Here is a 17,978-nt window from a genome sequence, read left to right on the forward strand (position 1 = left end):
TGTATATATAATCTTACAAGAATATGTATTTTCCTTCGTAAAGCATGATAATAAATATTTTTATAAACTTAAAAAAAACTAAAGCATTATATATAATACATAACATATCACCAAATATTAAAGTATATAATATCCTTATATTAAATTATGTATCTATTTAATATTTACAGTTTAGTGCTTTACCATTACATAATTTATACAACATTGGGCACATTTATAGGGATTGTAATATATTCCATTTTTATGGCATAAACATATAAATATATATATATAATATATTTTTAACTCTTAAAGAATAATGTGAAAATATAAATAAAATACAATTCACAAAGGTGAAAAAGTAAACCCAAAGTTTATTGCTAAAATTTTAACATAAATTATTGCTATATTTTTTTAATTTATTACTCCGTGAAGTAGTAATAATTTTGGCTATATTATAACTCTTTTATTATGGCTAGCTATACATTTTTCGCCTTTACTTTTTTAAAAATTTAATTATTTTAGCGAGTATCTCCTTGTGATAATATAACAATTTCGTCATATAATCAAATATATAAATCATATACTACATATTTATATCAGTATGTAACAGTCTATATATCATATAAATATATTAAATTTCCTCATCAAAAAAATGTACCATAATAATTTTAAGCAGTATGTATAAATAAAGGGGGAAAGAGAGAAAGATAAGGTTTACCATTTTGGACAAATGTCATATATATATATATTCTTTGCTATTCTTTAAAATAGAATAAATGTGGTGTATAAATGCTGCTTTATAAGTGAGACAAATATATGCTTCTTCTTTCTTACAAACTAGATATCTATTCAAATTATGCGGTATTGGGGCACCAGATCAAAGCATATATATTTTTTTTTTAAAGAAGAGAAAATATTTCATCGATTTCGTTCATTCCTTTTTACTACAAATGATGATTTATGTAACAAATTAAAATATAATAATTATATGATTAGATTAGTAAAAAATTTGAAAAAAAAAAGTAGCGATAATGATGGTGAATATGCTAGTGGTAATGAACATAATGAGAACACCGTCATGTCCAATATTGATGCAGGAATGTGTTATCTTTATAAAGATGTAGATATTATAAAAAAAAATATTGATAAGAAAGAGACAATGCTATATAATTACAAAAGCAATAATAGTCTTATTAATTTAGAAAATACACAAAACGAAATAAATGAACATAATTTTAATTATAAGGTTATTACTAGCCAAAATAATAACAAAAAAAAAATGTGTATAAATAATACAAAAAAGGTGTATATATTTATTATGAACAATTTAAATACTTTTACTGCAGATCATATTTTATTAGTATTATATAGTTTTTTGTTTAACAATGTAAATGTGGAATATTTAAGACAAATAAGTGAGCATGTTATAAATAATATTTATAATTTTAAAACTAATGAATTACTATTAATACATTTATTTTATGTATACTATCAAAGTGATAAAGGGAATTCAAAAGACGATTATTTTAATTACAATGATGGATTATTACATTATGATATAATGTCTCGTTGTATTTATGAAAGCAATGAATTAGTAAGAAATATATCAGGGTTAGATACAAAAAAGGAGCTTTTAAAAAAAATTATATTAACAAATTTTGAAAAACAAAATTTAGCTAACAAAAATAATATTCAAATAAATGCTTTAGCTAAAAATTTAATGAAATACAGCACCTATTTATTTTATAAACGAAAAAATGATTTAAATTTAGATCAAATCACAAAAATATATTTTTTATTTACTACATATAATGTATACAATAACGAATTTCTCAATCATTGTGCTACCACATTTTTTGAAATATTAAAGTCGTTAAATCTTAGCAATTTAAAAAATGAAAAAGTAAATATTCAAAATATAAATAAACTCCATATGATTATCCAATGTTTCTACTACATATCTGGAATAGCAAAAAAAGATACTATAACAAATAAGACAAATAAAAAAATTAAAAATATATACAATACAAATATTTTTTCTGATTTTTACAAATTTATCAAAACAAATTTTACCATACTTAGACATGCCAATACACATCATTTATTTTTACTATTGAAAATGATCGACAATATTGACTCGGTAGAAAATGGCATTAATTATGATTCAATTCATCAATGTGAACAAAATGAAAACACTAAATTTATTATTTTATGTCTAATTGATGAAAGATTAAAATGTATTTCTCAATATGTAAATGAATATGACACTATAAAATGTAAAAACATTGCCAACTGCATAAAAATATTTAATCATATTCCCATTCTATATTATGATTATTATTGTTCAAAATTTGGTTTTAATAATAAAAAACAAATGCCTGAAAAAGATTCCTTATATTTCAATGGAAATCATAATTTTGATGTATTGGTATCTTCTAAAGAATGTGATAAAGGGGATGCTAATCTAGACATTAAGACAAGCAATTCAGATTCCCTTAAAATGGGATTCAATGAATTAAACTACGTACATTTTTTAAAAAAGAATAACTATTTCATTAATATGAAAAATATTGATATAAAAAAATATTTGTCAATACTTCTTTTAGCGATAGGAAAGACTCCAAATTATAAACACATGTTAACTTATTTTATAAATAATTTAGAAACAAGCACAAATAATATAAATTTATTATTGTTTTATACAGAATCAATTAGTACTTATACAAATAATATATACACATTGCTATATGTAGATTATTTTGTCAAAAAAATTACAGAACAAAATGAATTATCAAATAGTTATAAAATAGGGGCGGATAAAATTGTAATACTATTATCGTGTCTTCGAAATTTTATAAACAATAAAAATTATGTTGATCATCATAATTTTTATAATAAAATGAATAGCATATTGGATAAATGCGATTTTGAAAAAAACTCAGAAGAATTTTTTATGTTATTATACAAAACTAAACCAGATATATATGACTATGTTAGTCAAAATTTGCTAACTATCAATATGAAAAATGTTGTAAACTTAGAACAATTTCTTTTTCATTGCTCATATAAAAATATGATTATAAATACGTTTAATTGTTTAAAGAATTTATTATTCTACATAAATAATACTGTATTGATATACAATATTTTATACTTATTTTTAGTTATCAATAATTATTACAATCAATTTGATGCTAATACTTCTAGCGTTGCAAATAGAATAGCACAAATACTTTTCCAAAAATTATTTATTTTAAAATTTTTAAATATATATTCAGATAATCAAAATGCATATTATAACGTTGTTAGTAATATTGCGATTTATATTAAATTAAATAAAGAGATAGACGAAGATTTATTAAAATCTATTATTAATATATATTTGCAAAACAATAGTTCACCATTAAGTAACAATATTTATGAGCAGATTACCAACCAACTTAGACCTATTTATAATCATAATTTTAATTTAATTTACAAAGACGGAACTTATAATTTATCTACAAATAATGAAATTAATCAAAAGGACATAATTGCATTAATCAAAACTATGATAGAAAATAAGTATGACCTATGTTTAATTAATTTATTTATTTTATTTTATCAAAAAGCTAACTTTAATAAATTGTATGAAGAAATTAGGGACTATTTATATACACACGTTACTGTGTAATTATGTTTTACATTGGAAGTCTCATATATGCGCATATACCCAATACATAATAATTGTGTGTATCATGTGTATAGCCATTTTTATGGTATTTATTTGTTTTATTTTTTTTCACTTTTTTATTTCATTATGCATAATAAAATTTCTTAACGATTTGTTTGTTTCCACCAAATCAACTTTTCATTTTCACTAAATAAGCAATTTGTAAATATTAAAAAAAATAAAATGAATTCTCTACAATTAGTCTACCATTATATCATACTATATAAATCCATAAAAATGAAAAAAAGTATTTATTTTTTATTCTATGTGTATAACATTTTGTTGATCTTTACTTATATGCACGTATATGTACAAACAAGTTTAATATACAATGAAGGAAATAAGAAAAATGTGCATTTACCATTTAGTGTGAATTTGGCATATTATAATTGGGTAATACTTTAATAAAAAAATTAGTTTGGAAAAATAATAATATTTATTCATTTTATTTACCCTTTTTGCATATGCTTAATCTTTAATTCTCATAGGTTACTAATAAAAAATAAATGATCACACGAATAAATAAAATAGAAAGCTAACCATAAAAAAAAATGAAAAACAATAATTATGATGTAATAAATTTATTAGTTCATTGAATATTTAAAAATATTTAAGACACAAAAAAGAAAAAAAATACTACAAATGTATAATAATGAAGATCTAAATTATTATCATATGTGTTAATACATAATTAGCATGAAAACATTCTGTATATATATTTTATAATTAAATGAAACAAATTATTAACGATAAGTTTATATACTTATAATATTTATAACTATATATTTATTATATTGTTTTATTTTTATTATATCATTATATTTTTTTTATTTTTAAAATAAAATCTCAATAAATTAATATAGGAGATAAGCCTATTTTTTTTAATAACACACTTGAAATTATTTTATAAAATATTTGATTACAATAATAATACTGCAAAATAAATTAAAAAAAAAATTGCAAAATATATAATAAAATGACGATCAAAATATCAATGAATTAAAGCGTGCTTTTGTTTCCACTTTTTATAAAAGAAACAAAAAATGCCAATTTATTCAAAATATATGGATATATTATGTAATGCTTGAAGCAAAGCATATTTATATTTGAATTGACCATTCAAACAGCATATAAAAATTCGTATATTGATTTATAAATAAGTATATTATATACATGCGTGTATAATATATATATTTCCCTCTTTGTGAATATAAAGCAGTTTAATACAATTTAATATCCATTTTTTGAAAATTTATTTTAACAATTTGTAAAAGGAAAATTATATAGTATATAATTTTCTACAATTTTTTTTTAATGTGAAATAATAAGAGAAATATATATAATACGAAGAACATAAAATAAAGGAGGGAAACCATACTTTTAACTTTAATATACAAACTTGTAGTTATCATAAAAAAGCCGGAAGAGCGTACATTAGTGATGAAACCCTCAAAAGTACGCTAAAAACACAAGATATAAAAATGTAAAAATTCAAAAAATAAAAATAAATTATAGCAACATTCAGTTTTTCCATCATACCAACAAAATTCCAAGGACCTTGTATGCACACATATAGCAAAGGTAAAAACTGAAATTGGAGTAGGGAAAGAAATATATAAAAAAATATATATAAAATGAATAGGTTAATATTAAATAAAGCCACCTCATCAAATGATGAGCCAACACCTGGATACCTGTATAATGAGATATCTCAAATGGCATTTTGTTCTAAAGAATCTTTAAATATGGTTGGGGAATATTTATTAAAAAAATTACAAAGAACTGATTTAAATGTTAAATTAAAAACTTTAAAAATCTTAAAACATTTATGTGATAAAAAAAGATCTGATTTTCGAAACTTTTTAAAAAAAAAAATAGATATTATAAAAGAATGTCAAAATTGTAATATTGTTCATGATCAATTAAAAGGGGATACACCATCTATGCTAGTTCGTAAAGAAGCTACTGATTTGATAAAAATTATTTATTCATATGAAACAGTAGAAAATAATGTTAAACCAATTCCAAACAGTAATCAAGATAATATAATCAAAAATAATAGAATAGAAGGGTTTGGTAATAGTGTATATCAAAAAGATTTAAGTAATTACCCAAAAGAAAATAATCCAAACTATATGTATAATAATAATATCAGTGGAAATAATAATAATAATTTTTATGACCTTCAAAATATGAAGCAACAAGTTAATGGAAAAAATATGACCTACCAAAGCAATAATTCTTTTAATAGCTCAAACAATTATATGAATAAAATGCCTGGCTTTGGTAATCCATATTTTAATCAAAACCCTGTACAAAAAACAAAAAGTGAAATTGCTATGAAATATTTAAATGAAGTAGCAAATAAATATATACCATCCTCTTTTGTGAATAAAATTAATAAAGTTAGCACAACTATTTCAAAAAATTATTCAAATGGATCTTTAAATCTTCAAAATATAATAGGAGGAAATTCTTTTAATAAAAATTTTGAAAAGGGAAATGTGAAATATGTTGATAATAGAAATCCAGGATGGGTATCTAATAATAACAATTTTAATAATTACAATAATACTAAATATTATAAAAATAATAAGGGAAAGGAAAAAATGAAAACCCCACAAGAATCTCAAGAATCGGGATTATATGAAAATAAAATCATTGATGATGTATTAAATACTACTGGTATTAATAAAGTCCCATGTGAAAATATTGTAAATGAATTTGTTCAAAAATGTGATACATTAGATACTAAAGTAATTATTTGTATCCTTACATCTAAATTAAAAACCAATTTTGTGGATGAAGAAGCAAATTGGAAATATAAAATCAAAGTATTACATGTTATTAAGCACTTATTAATTCATAGAAAGAATAAAAAAAACAATGAACAACTAATTGAAACCTTCGAAATTCTATTACATAATTTAAAAAGACAAACCATGGAAGAATTATATAAATGCAAAGAAATTAAACAATTAAAAAAACTTGCCATAGAAATATTTGTATTGATGGGTTTAAAAGAAAAGCAACCGGATGAAGAGCCATTAAAAACGGTGCAAAGAAACGATCAAAATGGTAATGCATCAAATTCTGAAATACCTAATTTATTAGATTTTGATAATGATCCTATTAATATTACACCTACAAATAATACCCATACTCCTACAAATATGTTTAAAAACCCTAATCCAAATAAAAATTTTCGAGACATAGATATCGATCTTATAAATTTTGAAAACAATTCTAATAATAATACAAAAAAAAATGATGAATCTTTTGATACTGTCATAAGAAATATAGATAATATTTCATTATCAAAAAACACAGAATTGTTTAATAGTTTGAATGTCAAAGGTGCATTAAATTCTTATAATAATACTGCTACTAATGTTAGTGGTAATACTATTAATATGACAAATGAAAAATGTAGAGAAAGAAATAATTCGATAAATTCATATGGAAAAGCAAATGATAATGCTTTTCTTAATGCTTTAATTTTATTAAACCCTGAAACTAATCAAAAGAATACTGACAATAATAATATTGTAAAAACTCAAGATAAAAGATTAAATTTAAATGATGGTGATGATTTTTTAAATTTAGGATCTACTAATAATACAAAAAATCATAAAGACAGTATTAATTCTTCAAAAAGTACATACCTTGAAGATATGGAAAAAATACAATTTTCAAAAGAAAGAAATAATATAGATGATAAAAATAAACTAAATATCGAAACATTAGAAAATGAAAATACTCAATTTTATGACCGAAACAATTTAAATAATATAAACGAAAAAAATTCTAATAATGCATGCTTAATAGATATAAATGATAATCTTCCCGATATGGATATTAAAAAAAACAACAACACTAACAGTTTTTATAGTGATCAAAAAAATGTACTTAATACAAAATATAATTCTGATTTTATAAATAATTCTATAAATACAAATGATGATAAAATTAATCATTTTTTTAATACATTTACAATTTCTCCTAAGAAACCTGAAAAACCGAATGAAAAGCCGAATGTCAAACTTGACGCATTTGAATTGATGGCAGATGAAATGAAGTTATAATTTATACTATCTTAATCATAATCAATGCCAAGTTTTATAAATAATAACCACCTATCTTGTTTATTTAGGACACCCATATGTATAGATATTCATGTTGGCTCATGGATATTTATTCTTATGTATCAACAATGTATTCGTAGCATATCCTTGTTATTATGCCCTTTTTAATTTTATTATTTTTACGATTTTTTAATTTGATTTTGTATCTTAATACAGTTTATTACTTTTTATTTTTTTTATTTATTTTAGATCATATGTAAAATGTGATCATCATTTTTTTTTTACTTAAAGTTTCTAAAAATATCAAATAAGATAAAATCTTAATAAAACATCATAAATTAATTAATAACACATAAAACTCAAGCACTTTAGCATATTATGCAAAAAATTAAAAAAGTCTCATAAATTTTTTACAAAGTCTATTTTTGCTACAATTGAATGTATGAATTGTTCCCTAAAATGAAAAAAATTAAATGCACATGCACATGTGTGTTGTTTTATTTTACACAATGCAAAAACAATTTTCTATTTACTATGAAAAATCACGAAAATGTAAAATATTAACAAATTTTAAAAACACTACCTTCGAAATGAGGTACATCCAAATTATACTTTTTTATTATAGAGCTGAAAATTAAAAATATACAAAAAAAAGATAAAATGAAAATAGAGTGGTTATATATGAAAAAAATATAATTCAAAATAAAATAATCACGTACGTTGGTAAAAATCGTCCTCCCAAGAAATGTTTTTTTGTATAATTCCTTAGACCCTCTTTAGGCAGCATTAATGATATGTTCATTCCTGACTCAACACAAAGTTTAACGTCTTTTGCCCCTATTTATACAAAATAATAAAATTTGACGTCCATATATATACCCCCTTAATAATATATTATAATTTTTTGTCTGTTTTTTTATTACCTTCGTCTATGTTTGTGCCTGATGGTACATCGATTGATACAACTACTTTTTTTGAATTGTTAATCATCTATAGTGAAAAAATTCGCATTTTAAAAATATAAAACTGTAAACAAATGTAAAGCATATTTAGACAAAAAAATCGCTTACACTAATCAGGGCATCAAAAGGGCTACGAGGCGTTCCGGAAAAACTAAAACCAAATATTGCATCCACAATTAAATCATAATTGCACATTTCTATATGTAAATAAAATAAAAATATAATAATTATAATATGCTAATCAAAAGTAAAAGATTGATAATGCCCATATATTTGGAATGTTTTCACCCTATATATTTTTACCATCCAGTGTTATTGATCTCAAAACAGGAATTTCATAATGCTCAAGTAATTTTAACAAACCCTTTAATAAAATATGTAAAAAAATAAACATAAAATAGTGGGTATTAATTATGAATACTTATAGATATACATATATATTTATATTTTTTTAAAAACCTTGAACAGAATTTTATTATTTTCCTTAAGGTAAACAACGGTGACGTCATATCCAAATTCTTTTAAATGGCGGGCTGCTACTAATCCATCACCTCCATTATTACCAGGACCACAACAAATTATAACTTTTTTAAAATTTACAAGATCATAATTTTTGAAAATTATTTGTGAGATAGAAAGCCCAGCTAGTTCCATCAATTGGCTAGTTGTGTATCCAACAGCATCACTCATTAATTCATCATCTATGGTTTTGGCTAATGCCTGAGACAAATACTATGCATATAAAAAAGGAGAGAAAAAAATATGCAAAAAAGACGTTTTATTTTTTGTATATCTTTTTTAATTGTCCCGTTTTTATTCATACTGTTATTTTCATTGTGCATGTAGCAGTGTTATGTATATTATGCAGTTCTTAAATCTTATCCCTAATAATAGCGGACTTGAAACATAATCGAATTTATACATACACATATATTATTTTTTTCACTTTGCTAAATTTATATTAACAAATATTCCTTTTATATGCATATGCTAGCACTTAGTCCATATATGAGCAAAGCCTAATATAATTTCTACTGTATTATTCAAAAGTTAAAATAATTATATAAAGATATAATACTTTTTTATATATTATAGTTTGAATGACTTTGTATACCCATTTGAAAAATTATAAAACAAAAATTTGTTTGTTTTATTTGTTTGTTTTATTTATTTATTTTTTTTTTTTTTATCAAAATGACAACTTTGAAAAATAGTTTATATTCCGTATGTTGATTTAAATGTGAATAAATAAATATATATATAAATTGTTGGTTTAACGCAAAAAAAAAAAGATAAATAAGCCTATATATTTACATGTATATTTATAAATTCCCAAACATAAAACAAATATAATGCTAAATATAAAGAAAAAAACACTTTAATATTTCTTTCTCCATCGAAAAAAAAAATGATACATGTTTTTGTAGAATTATACATATATGCTTATACATGCATATATATTATGTCCCATCACGGAATAAACTTAAGTAATTTTTTTAGATTGATAAAACGAATATAAATATAATATTTACATGGATATCTTTTTATAAATTATTTTTTTTTCTTTTCTTCTTTATCTCCTAATATTCTCAATATATGTGTAAACAGTCCAACTAAATCGAGATATAAACAAACGGCGTGCATCTGAAATTAAAAAATAACAACGAAAAAATTGAATAAAGTATAGGACATAAAACAACATAATAATATATGCTATGCTTTTAATAGATTCATATGTGTATATAAAATGATAAATTTAAACTTTTTTGCCAATTAATTCTTACTATGTAATCTTTGTTTCCTCTACGGAAATCAAACAAAGTAAGTTGGGTGTCAAATAATACAAATCTAAAAAGGTAAAAGAAAGGTATATTTATTTTCATCAACTGTATCAACACATATATATATGTGTGTGCATAGATAATATTCACATATGTGCTTGCTTTGCGATGGTTTAAAATATTATATATAATTTATACCCCATATACATAAAGAATCCAAGATACAATAAAGTTGTATCGATAAATCTTGATCTTATAAAAAAGTTCATAAAAGAAATTAGGGATACATAGGAACATATGGCGCATAAGACAGTTCCAATAAATAAAGAAATTCTGTTAAAAAAAAAAATAAAATAATTTACCATTTTTATTTAGTATTATATTGGACATGTTTCAAATTTTATCACATGTGTGAACCATCAAAAAGTGCAAATGAATAATAGTGTAAATATAAATGATGGATGAAATATGTTTTGGCTTTCTGTTTTTTACCTGTTTTTTGAAAATATTGCAGACAGGGAAAAGCATGAGAATATGGATAAACTTCCGAAAAAGGCCAACGGTAAAATTGATGGGTTCAAACGATTAATATAAGCAATATAATCACTTAATAAAATTCCAATAGATGCTGATATACCCAAAAAATATATTAATTTAGTTTTTGATGATGTTTGAGTATCGTTATAACGTGCATAAGTGCATGATGAAGCTAAGGCAAATGAACAAAATAAGCTAGCTATGGATGCTATAAATCTTGGAATTTTAAAAATTGTAATATCAATATAACAACTCAAAGCTGTTATCATAGTCCCGAATGCCAACAGGCCATATATTTTTATTAAGTGATTTTTCTCATCATTTGTTAGTGGGGAAAAGTTAAAAATATTTGATAAGTTGATTTCCCTCTGGCGTTTTCTTATTTGCTTTAAAAAATCCATTCTTAAAACTTATTGAAAATTAAAAAAAAATAATTCACAAACAAATAGGAAAATATGCAAATAAAAATATAATTCTTTATTTGCTAACGTAATAATTGCTTTTAACGAAAAAAAAACACTTTCAATGCTATATTTTATTAAACGAATTTTTAAATTGTTAATTTATATATATTATTAAGCATATTTAATATGCTCGTTGATACTATTTACAGTTTAAAAAAAATAAAGTAAAAATTAAAGAAATATAAAGATTCAATTTTTTTTATTTAAGATAATCTTGTTTTGTATTTTATTATTACTTTTAAAGTAAAATATATGTAAACAAAATATATTTATTTTTTTTGGTGGAAAAAAAAAACGTGCACGCAAGGAAAAAATAAGTAAAATAAAATTATATTTTTTATGTGGCAATTCATAATATAAATAATGTATTTAAATATACAAACATAAGGAGATTTATAAACTTTGTTTTATTTCCATTTTTTATAAAAATAAAATTTGACATTTTCATATCTTTGTCATTTACTATGCATATACATTTTTTCACATATATTAAGTTCAGTATATTTTTCCATAAGCAAGTAAAAAATACCACTTGGGGAATATATTGAAAAAGATATAATAATTGTTTGAATATGCTCATAATAATGGATATAATTTTGTGAATTTTTTTAATGTTATATAATGTGCAAATTGAAAAGATATATGATCTATTCATCTGTCTATGGATATTTCCACATTCGATTTAAATAGTCTTGTCCATTTTTAGGTATTTATTATTTATTGGGATATATTTTTTAATAAATATATATACATAATATATATGACTTGTTAATATATGTCAGGTCCTATTTCTTATTAAGGACATCCTCCTTAAGTTATGTCTATTTAGCAGCCTCCATACAATATCTTTAGATAGCATACCTGCAATGCTGTTTGTAAAACTGTGATAAGGCTTATATCACTGTTTTACTTCGATTTGATTTTAATCCTCCTAGGGCTTAAAATATTTTCCTATATATATTATTAAAATTAAACACTTGGTTAATTTGTTTATATAATACTATGGTGTTTGTACTAAAGAAAATGAAAAGTAGACGTCATAATATGCAATCCAATTAATTATTAGTTCGATTATTTTAATTAAAAAAATATTAAAAATAAAAAACTAAACAATGAATAACTAAAAAAATAAAAATATAATCTAATAATATGCTTGAATATTTATTTGCATGAAAAAAATCAAGTTACAAACATGTCAATATTCATGAATATGCGCAATAGTCCCATAAGAATAATAATGTGTGCCATGTAAAATTCGTTCAATATCTTCTGCTTTTTGAAAAGAAAAAATATTTCCTCCTATTTGTAAAATTCTATAAAAGCTCCATACTAATTTTATAACAAAAAAGGATATTAAAAATAAAAAAATATGAATTATCATTTCTAAAATACCATAATACATATTATAATTATATAATATTTTTCTATGCCAATCAAAATTGTCGTAATACCACTGAACACTATGACTTGTACTTGTGTGATAAAAACATATTAAAAATTCTATCGCTTCAATCATATAATTCATTATAACTATATTATATGCTATATATGCTGTAAATGCATTTTTATGTGCTATTGATATAAATATTAATCCTGAACAAATACAATTAAAAATAGCTATTATTATAAATAATGTTTCATTATAATGTGACATATGAGTTATCATAAGAATTGACAATACTATTAAAAGCAATGCGTATATTATTGTTGCTGTTCCTATAGAGAAGCATAAAAATCTTCTCATTGTCCAACTTCTCATATCCTTTGACGTTAGCATTTTTTTTCTTTTTCTTTTACATTAACATGTGCTATCTGACATGTACATATGCATACTATATTATTTTTATTTTCTTTTATTTCAAAATTATGCAAGTAGTATATCCAAAAAAACAACACCACTTTAATCTGATATAATTAGGAAAAATTAATTATTCTGTCTATTTTATATAATATAACTTATCATCTAAATATTTGCACTTATGATATTACAACTATATATCGATGTTTTCTCTTTTTATTCTTTTTTTTTTTGATAATTAAAATATGGATATAACGATTCTATGTGTTTTTTTGAACTTATATAAATAGTTTACATTTTTTGTGATAAAAAAAAATAGTTAAAATGATGTAAAACAGTACACCTTTTATCATTACACATGTATAATATATATGCATTGTTTTTTGGTGATTCTAAATAATAATTTGCAATATGGGGAATATTTTCCTTCCATTTTTTTTATATTATTTTTTTTATTTCCCCCCTCAAATACTTCAACCAACTACTAAAATGGTATCCATCGGATTTAAAAAATATATCTGCTTCCAAGTGCAGCATGTCCATATTATCTCTCAAGGTATTATGCCATTTTGAATTCACAAAAGTTTTATATCTTATATTATATTAGTGTAAAAAGAAAAAAAAATATATGTCTATATAATTAGTTAGGTACATATTGTTTATCTGTAAAAAATACACATATATGTGTGCGTTATGAAAATACTATTTTGTATATCTCCATGAATTTTTTTTACCCTCTATATCTACAACGAGAAACAAATTAAACATAAAGAATAACATACAACTATATATATTAATGAAATAATTTAATTTATTTTTTTTTAAATAATTAATATGGAGAAATACATATTTTTATCACACACACAAAATAATCGATCAAATTAGTTGAAAAATAAATAAACTTATGAACAAATATGGAAAATATAAATATGTTCACATATAGGTATTAAAAAAATACGGTAGATACATTATAAGGTCGGTGGAAAAAATATATATTTGTTTTTTTATTAAAATTTAAATGAATATATCCTATAGAATATCCTCTTTTATTCATTACCATATTTAAGTATGGAAATTTTCTTTTTTATACTAAATTAGTACATTGTTTTTGTCCATATCATTTAGCATATGTTTTAATTTTTTAAAAAAAAAAAATGGAAAAAGAAAGAATTATGTATGAAAAAATTTACTGTGCTCATAATACCTACAGATACCATTTCGATGAGTTAGACTCAACTCAATTGTATTGTAAAAGGAATATGAAAAAATTTATAGATGATATTAAAAAAAAAAATTTTGATAATATGATAGCGGTTAGTTGTAATTTACAAACAAATGGAATAGGAACAAAAGATACTAAAAAAAATATAAATAGATTATGGGTATCTGAGAGAGGCAATTTATTTATATCCTTTGTATTTTTATGGGAAAAAAATAAAATTGAAATTCTCAAATGCTTATCTCAAGTTTCTACTGTTGCTATTAGTAAATCATTAGAACATTATAATTTAAAATGCCAAATAAAATGGATAAATGATGTTCTAATTAATTATAAAAAAATTGCAGGTTGTCTAATTAACATATACTATTTAAACAATGAAACAAAACAAATGTGCTGCCAAAATTCATGTTCAATAAAAAATGATTATATCTGTGTTATAGCAGGAATAGGAATAAACATAGACTTAATAGATCAAAATAATTTATTAAATAATAATTTTACTTCCATTAAAAATGAAATAAATACCAACTCTATGGACACTAATATCATAGTACCTAGTGTAGAAGATACAACTGAAAAGTTGATTGAAAATTTTTATGATGTAATTAATAATTTTAAAAATGGTGGGTTTTCATTATTCTTAGATTATATAACATTACGACTTTTATATAAATCAAAAAAAGTAATAATAAATCAGGATAATAATAAAGTTATTGGATATTTAAAAGGGATGGAAGATGATGGAACTCTTATTTTGATGGATGATAATAATAGGATTATTCATGTGAATAATGGACACATGTATCTTTACGACCAAATAGGGAATACATAAAATTATATGCCATACCAGAAAAGTAAGTAGTTAAGAAATATGTTTTCTTGTTTTTACATAAAAAATTGAAAAATACTCACACATATAAATAATATTATCCGATTTTCAAGAATTATATTTTTACCATTACTTATACATTGTTTTAAAAACATGTAAAATGTAATAAATTAAAATAACAACAATTTGAAGAGTATTTCATTCATGCTTTTTTTTTGTGCTTTGAGGTTTATTATGTTAAATTTTACCTTTTTTACTTGTAATATGTTAAGTTTATTTCAAATATATTACATAGAGAATATTGTGTTGTATCTTTATCCTTATATTTTATTCATCTTTCCCCTTTATCATTTATTTTTGCTTTTTTTTTGCTAAGCTTTTATTACACGGTCAATTGACAAAAGTGGAAAAAACATTGAGAGTATCCGCTTTTTAACAATTAATTGTTTTAATAAAAATAAAATTTATAGAATAAGAAAAAGTTAAAAATTATTTATAAATAAAAAGGTTATATAAATTTTATAACATTTTTTATTTAATTTTTTATAATTTATTTTACTAAGCCTTTCATTGCTTTGAACATTTTAACTTAATTTTTATAAATATATTTTTTAATTTTATTTACTTTAAAGAAAATATAATTTTAAATGTGTACTGCAAATATATATATTTCCTATAATTAAGGAAATATATAATTAATAGTTACTATATAAAATGTATTAGGCTCCCCTTTCTTAATTATAATTGGTTCCGAATGGATAATTTATTTATATATTATATGAAGGATATTTATTACATATTTTTTAGCTACATTTATTCAAGAAAAAAATAAAAAAATATATAAAAAAAAAATATTATAAAAGATTTTTAAAAAATTAAAAAAATTAAAACACAAAATAAATAATAAAAGCTTAATTAAGCATATTAAGCAGATGCGCAATATTGAATTAAAGGTATATCATCTTAGTAATTATTTTTTAAATTAGCAAAACTATTATATGAACATTTTTTGTATCGCTATATTTATTTTATTAAGTATATAACTAATAAAAAAAAAAATAGCGGTCGCGTCATTCAAATAAAAGCGGAAAAAATAAAGCTTGCAAAAACACCTAGCCAAAATATACTTAAGAAAAAAACACTAAAAATATATGGGGCCCTATCAAGATAAAAGATATAGTACGAGTATTTCAGCGCCACAATTTGGGGATGCTGAAAATATAATAACAGATAAAAGAGGGCACTGGGTACCTGATGAAGAAGTAACAAATTGTTATAGCTGCAATGTGACTTTTAATGTCAGGGTAAGAAAACATCATTGCCGAGCTTGTGGAAATGTGTTTTGCTCAAATTGTTCAGATAATAAAATAAAAATAAGTGAATATGGCTATTCAGAAAAAGTTCGAGTTTGTGATAAATGTTTTGTTGAAAGATCATCAACACAAACATTATTATTACAAGAAGATTTAGGAGCAAGAAAACAAATTAATCAAGATTTAAAAAAAGCACTAAGTGAAAAAATGGCTATGGTTGAAAGATTTAAAACGTTTTTAATAGAATTTGATAGTGAAATTTTAAATAATAATGATAATACTAATGATGTTCATTCATTATTACAAAGAGGAGAACAAGGATTAAAAGATTTAAACGATCGAATAAAATCGTATGATAATATAATTGAAAATCAAAAAAAAGAACTAGAATCTTTAAAAAAAGAAAAAGAACAAAAAACACAATTAAATAAAATATTAAATCAAAGAAATCATGAAATACAACAAAAAAATTTAAATATTAAAAGTTTAATAAAAGAAAAAAATGAATTAACTATGGTAAAAGAAGAATCGGAAGGTATTATTAATTCATATAAAAAACAAGTTGAAAAATTAATTATTCGATGTAATAAACTTGAACTTGAAAATAAAAATAAATCACAATTTAATACCAATCACTCCTTTAGTAATAGTAGTACTATGTCTTTTAGACAAAATTCAAATAATTTGCACGATCATGCAATGAGCATATCCTATACAGTTTCTCAAGGCCCAGAAGATGAACGGGACGATGGTCATTGTTGCAGTTATTGCCGAAACGGATGTGCTATTATGTGAAAAATGGGGAAACAGAATATATGTATGCATTGTATAAGTATCTAGGGAAGTGCATCGAAAACGATCCGAGTATATTCACATTAGTGCACATACACACATAGATTTTTTTATGATATTTGCTTTGGGTTTAAGTATGATTATTATTTTTATCCCCCTTCTTCGATTTTGTATATTTTCAATGATTCAAAAAGATTTACCCAGATACATACACATAAGAATGCCTACATATATACCCTTTTTAATCCAGGTCCTCATAAAATTCATCATTTTTTTAATTTGATTATTGCAAGATATATTAATTCTTGAATTAAGTATTTGAGCAATTGTTTTTGTTTTATTATTATATATAATTCGAATTAATATATACTAATATAATTTGTTTATCACAGAATATGTGATTTTATAAACTCTTCACGTATTTATATACATTTTTGACATACGATAATTATTTTATCTTTTTTCATTATACTAATGTGCTTTATTTTATTTTCTATTTTT

At 22.1% G+C, this 17,978-nt stretch overlaps 7 protein-coding genes across 7 annotated transcripts; 4 read left to right on the plus strand and 3 right to left on the minus strand.

Moving 5' to 3' along the window:
• Positions 1–838: 838 nt before the first annotated feature.
• Positions 839–3,655, plus strand: PVVCY_1302460 (conserved Plasmodium protein, unknown function; the record flags this gene model as incomplete). Its single annotated transcript, XM_008623921.1, has 1 exon — positions 839–3,655. The coding sequence occupies one exon, from the start codon at positions 839–841 to the stop codon at positions 3,653–3,655; it is 2,817 nt and encodes a 938-aa protein (XP_008622143.1).
• A 1,673-nt stretch (positions 3,656–5,328) lies between these two features.
• On the plus strand, positions 5,329–7,779 carry PVVCY_1302470 (conserved Plasmodium protein, unknown function; the record flags this gene model as incomplete). The annotated part of the gene is made up of 1 exon (XM_008623922.1): positions 5,329–7,779. One exon carries the CDS (start codon positions 5,329–5,331, stop codon positions 7,777–7,779), a length of 2,451 nt encoding a protein of 816 aa, XP_008622144.1.
• A 428-nt stretch (positions 7,780–8,207) lies between these two features.
• Positions 8,208–9,576, minus strand: PVVCY_1302480 (pyridoxal 5'-phosphate synthase, putative; the record flags this gene model as incomplete). Its single annotated transcript, XM_008623923.2, has 8 exons — positions 8,208–8,233; positions 8,363–8,406; positions 8,499–8,616; positions 8,703–8,769; positions 8,850–8,938; positions 9,045–9,105; positions 9,201–9,473; positions 9,565–9,576. 8 exons carry the CDS (start codon positions 9,574–9,576, stop codon positions 8,208–8,210), a joined length of 690 nt encoding a protein of 229 aa, XP_008622145.2.
• A 716-nt stretch (positions 9,577–10,292) lies between these two features.
• Positions 10,293–11,460, minus strand: PVVCY_1302490 (bax inhibitor 1, putative; the record flags this gene model as incomplete). Its single annotated transcript, XM_008623924.1, has 4 exons — positions 10,293–10,385; positions 10,526–10,589; positions 10,721–10,855; positions 11,015–11,460. The coding sequence occupies 4 exons, from the start codon at positions 11,458–11,460 to the stop codon at positions 10,293–10,295; spliced, it is 738 nt and encodes a 245-aa protein (XP_008622146.1).
• Positions 11,461–12,718: 1,258 nt separating this feature from the next.
• Positions 12,719–13,300, minus strand: PVVCY_1302500 (conserved Plasmodium protein, unknown function; the record flags this gene model as incomplete). Its single annotated transcript, XM_008623925.1, has 1 exon — positions 12,719–13,300. The coding sequence occupies one exon, from the start codon at positions 13,298–13,300 to the stop codon at positions 12,719–12,721; it is 582 nt and encodes a 193-aa protein (XP_008622147.1).
• A 1,175-nt stretch (positions 13,301–14,475) lies between these two features.
• PVVCY_1302510 (biotin protein ligase, putative) lies at positions 14,476–15,375 on the plus strand (the record flags this gene model as incomplete). The annotated part of the gene is made up of 1 exon (XM_008623926.1): positions 14,476–15,375. The coding sequence occupies one exon, from the start codon at positions 14,476–14,478 to the stop codon at positions 15,373–15,375; it is 900 nt and encodes a 299-aa protein (XP_008622148.1).
• A 1,148-nt stretch (positions 15,376–16,523) lies between these two features.
• Positions 16,524–17,480, plus strand: PVVCY_1302520 (FYVE and coiled-coil domain-containing protein, putative; the record flags this gene model as incomplete). Its single annotated transcript, XM_008623927.1, has 1 exon — positions 16,524–17,480. One exon carries the CDS (start codon positions 16,524–16,526, stop codon positions 17,478–17,480), a length of 957 nt encoding a protein of 318 aa, XP_008622149.1.
• Positions 17,481–17,978: the final 498 nt, after the last annotated feature.

Source organism: Plasmodium vinckei (assembly GCF_900681995.1).
Source record: "Plasmodium vinckei vinckei genome assembly, chromosome: PVVCY_13".
Lineage (NCBI taxonomy): Eukaryota > Apicomplexa > Aconoidasida > Haemosporida > Plasmodiidae > Plasmodium > Plasmodium vinckei.